Raw genomic sequence first — 4,176 nt, forward strand, 5'->3', positions numbered from 1 at the left:
CCAAACATTTATGTTTTGGCCTTAGCCCCCCCCCCCAGCAGTTTCTACGTACCTCCGCCACTGCTTATAAGGCTCGGAGCTGGTCCCAGTTCATTCACCCTAAGTTGTCAAGAAATTAATTGCGACAACTATCGTACATTCTATATAGTACACATATGTATCACGATTGATGTATATTTGAGATATTTCTAATGTATATTTTGAGATTTTTTTTCAGTTGAAAAACTAAAAGTTACGACGAACCAAGTGTTTAAACAAATCATGCAATAAAAATAAAATTCTTAATGCACCAGCGATTAATGTCCATAGCAGCGCACAAGTATTAGCTAGTTTCATTAAAAGATAAAGTTAGTAAAAACATACCGTGCCTTCAGTCTTGGGGACCTCTCCGAGCACAGCAGCCAAAAGCGTGGACTTTCCTGATCCTACCTCTCCACAAATGGCAACCTTTTCTCCCGCTTTGACTGCCAGATTTATGTTCTTCAGAGTTGGTTTTGATGGATTCACATCCCATGAGAAACTGCACGAATTCATCGCTAAAGGGTAATCAATGCCAACATAGTATTTCTTTCTAGCTTGCCCGTTTAGCTCAGGAGCATCAAGGAACTTCGATATCCGAGTGAACGCGACCTTAGCTTGTATCACGACACCAATAACATCTGGTATTTGCCTGATTGGGTCTTGCACGAGACGCAGAGTTGCCACGAAGGTGAAGACATTGCTAGCATCAAGAGGAATTTTCAGAAGATAGCATGTTAGAAAGGTTGCTGCCGAAACCAGAACAGGTGATGACCAGAACAGGAAACTGTTGTATGCCCGCCTAAGCTGGAATGCTGTCAACCACTTGTACTCAACCTCTCTCAACCCCTCAATGACCTTCTTGAAGTGAGCTTCCCATGCATAAAGTTTCAAGACCTTCATATGAACTAATGACTCGGTCATGGCCTTCAATCTCACATCTTGTGCTTCCATAAGCTTACTCTGGTATTTGTGTTGCAGTTTGGCCAATGGCGCGTTGCAAAGCACTGTGATGATGATTACAACTAATGATGAAAGCATTGCAGCGCCAACCGCATTGTATAGAATTGCCAGAGCAATGCAAAGTTGAACACTTGTTGTCCATGTTTGATGGAACCAGTACGGAAATTCCCCAATCCGGTAGGCATCGACAGTCACATAGTTCATAATTTCTCCAGAAGAGTGCTTCATTTTTGCTGCATTTGATAGCTTCTGCTGTTTCTTATAAATGGCTGCTGACAGAAATGACCTCACCTGCAATCCTAATCTCCGAGTGCGAAAATACCACTGTCTCTGTGACAACGATTCACAGAATTTGCAGACGAACATGACCACAGCAAGCACAAAGCCTTCGTATTTAAAGGACCCTTTCCCAAGTGATACATTGATGAATGCCTTGAGAAGCACTGGGCCAGTAGACAAGGTGAGAACTTTAAGCAAAGCACAGAAACCTGAGACCAAGATGGCACGCTTGTGACAAGAAACAATAGTCCAGAAGAATGATGGTGTGGCGTGCGATGGCGACTGCTTTTCGCGGTTCAGCTTCTCCATGAACATCAAGTACTGGTTCTGTGCTCGATCTGTGGCGCCTAAAAGTGGCATGTCTTTGTCCTCAAGGGGCTTCTCATATCCCATCTTCATCAGAGGATTCAACCACCAAAACGACATCCTGCTGAAAAAACCAGCTTTAGCAAAGGGGGTTACCTGACTGTCAGAATCAGCTACCTCACTGTCTGCCTCTGTGTTCAGAGGCTTGTATAAACCATTTCCACTTCCAATGTGTCCCTCCTCATCATGGCTGTGCCGAATGCCATAAATAAGCATGAGAACTGCACCTGGTAGGGACAAAACATCTAAACAGGCCTTAACAGTCAGCGCCTTCTCTGCAACAATATCAACGACTGAAGAAGAACAGATGAATGCTGCATAGAGGACCAGCAAGACCGGCGAAAATCGGACAAATGCCGCTCCAAGAAACCGAGGCCTGATGCTGAAAGCAAAGCTGGTGAGGACCAGATTCAGTCCCTGACATACTGTCACAAGCCACCAATGTGGAAGGTAAGCAGAACCATCCTGATCGAAGCCACTCCCCAGCATCCACAATCCAAGCCCAAGATAAACCAAACCCAAGGTGCCACTGAACACCACAGCAGATAGGTGCAGCGGTGAGCTGAGCGTGACGAGCTGCCGCGCAGACGCTCTGCTCTTGGGAATTTTCACAAGCAGCTGGAGCGCGAGCACCAACAAGAGCAGCGCGGCGATGCCGGTTGCCACTAGATGATTCAGGCAGGTGGAGGCGTCGAGTATCTCCTTGAACGCACATGAGGCCACATCTTGGTCGGAGCATATTGGGCTCCCACACAAGCTCATCACCCAAGAAGAACCTGAAGTACAGGTACAGAGCACTAGAGTGAGACGAGATTTCAGTTTTGGTAACCGCCCAATCTGAAAAATTATTTAGCCATGTACTACAGTACTAGAGCGAGGTGAGATGTCCAGATCTCAGTTTTGGCAACCCCCCGACATTAGTGGTTGATTGTCAGCAAGGTAGCACCAATTATTCAGCTATGTGCACAGACTGAAAAACAGAATTTTAAAAAGAGGGGGTTGGGGAGGCGAATTACCTGTGAGGGAACCCATCTGTTCGATGGATCTCTACTGCTGTATCGCACTTCCTTGTGGATCAGATCAGCTGTGTTGTTTGCAGCCCTGCAGCGACCAGCACATGGTCAAAGGAAGAAAGCAGTGAGGACAAGGGGCAGATACTGTTTTTAATGGAGATACGGACAAGGAACAAAATCTCCTGAAAACTGCTCGTGCTGGAGCGAGATCAGAGAGTTCAGATTCCACGGAAAACAATCCATGGGGACACAGGAGCTTCCTGGCTCTCGCGGCACAGAGATCACAGCGGCGGCAGTGATCATGGAGCGCCTCGCCGTTCGCAATCAACCAAGAGGGGAAAAGGAAGAACCAAGGCGGAAGGGGAAGAAGAAGACGAACAGTAGGTACAAGTCTGACTTGGAGAAAAATAAAATCGACAAGAGCCGCGAATCGCGGCCCTGCGATGAATCCGCGGGGAACCTGGGCGGAAATCTCGGGCAATGCTCGACCGCCGGCCGCGGCGCAGAGGAGAAGGCGGCGATCATCGGAGAAACAGGGGAGAAGACCGAACCCCACCCCCCTTCCGCATTGACGACCCGACCCCTTTGCAGTCCCGGAGCCCACGCCCAGAACAGCAACCCCGGGCACTGGTTCCAAGAAGATGAATCAAATATATAAAAATAAAATCCCCCCTTTTCCCCTGGATCAAGCACGATTCCCGACAACGAGAAGACCTTTCTAGTCCAAGCGATGATGCCAGTGTTGACCTCTGTAGCCGCCGCCGCCGCCACCGCTGGGGGTCGAGAACTCGAGACCGCCGTCGCTCCTCTTCGTCGGCGCGGCGCGAGCTTATCGGTGTGTTGACGACGAACGGGAGCCGACCAACGGTCCGTCCGTCCGTCCCAAAAGCCGCTGCAGAGCTCGGCGCCGCGAGCGAGCGAGCTGCTTATTTACGTGGGGTGGGGGCGGCACGAGGCGTGCGCTGCGGGCGCGCACGTGACGGGGCCGGTGAGGAGTTTTGAGCCGACGACGTGCCCCGCATCGCTTCTCCTCCCGCCTCTCTCTGGTCACCGTGGCAGGGGGTGGATGGATGTATGGATGGCCCGAAATAACTGCGGGCGGGCGGGCGAGCGTCGGTCGTGGTCACGACGACGTGTCGTCGCACGGCCGGGATAAAAAAACCATCGGTGTTGCGACGCCTGGCCCCTCGCGCGCGGGCCGGCCGGTCGTTCTGCTATCGTCTGCGGATGCGGGGTGACGAGCCACCGTACGTACGTCTGGAGCGAGCAGGCCAAGCCAGGCTTTGCTCTTGCCCGTCGGCCGAGACCGTCGAGCGTCGAGTGCCATGTATAGTCCCTCCACCGGTATACTACAATCTAGGCGTCAATCACGTCCAAATTAGTAACACATTTTCATACCGATTCCAGAGTCCAAATGCATGTCGCTACAGCTTTCCTTTCCTGGAAAATTACCACTGGAGCTCTGCATCATCACACTCGTAAGATTCCATTATGCAAGGATTCAGACCAAGCCACCCTTCTCGCCTTCTTCTTTTTT

The 4,176-nt window shown here is 50.4% G+C and overlaps 1 protein-coding gene across 3 annotated transcripts in view; it reads right to left on the minus strand.

Annotated features, from left to right (window-relative positions):
• LOC119337652 (ABC transporter C family member 10-like) overlaps window positions 1-3,668 on the minus strand; it is a 9,434-nt gene extending 5,766 nt beyond the window's left edge. Inside the window, exons 1-3 of one of the 3 annotated variants that reach the window (XM_037609815.1) lie at window positions 3,387-3,668; window positions 2,643-2,727; window positions 364-2,402 (exon numbers count right to left, since the gene is read on the minus strand). In XM_037609815.1, the coding sequence (XP_037465712.1) occupies window positions 364-2,402; window positions 2,643-2,658 (2,055 nt within the window). In that variant the 5' untranslated portion in view covers window positions 2,659-2,727; window positions 3,387-3,668. Of the gene's footprint in view, window positions 1-363; window positions 2,403-2,642; window positions 2,728-3,099; window positions 3,294-3,353 lie in introns of those variants that run through there. The other 2 variants (XM_037609817.1, XM_037609816.1) reach the window with 2 other exon arrangements.
• Between the last annotated feature and the right edge of the window lie 508 nt (window positions 3,669-4,176).

Source organism: Triticum dicoccoides, chromosome 7B (genome assembly GCF_002162155.2).
Source record: "Triticum dicoccoides isolate Atlit2015 ecotype Zavitan chromosome 7B, WEW_v2.0, whole genome shotgun sequence".
In the NCBI taxonomy this organism is placed as follows: Eukaryota; Viridiplantae; Streptophyta; class Magnoliopsida; order Poales; family Poaceae; genus Triticum; species Triticum dicoccoides.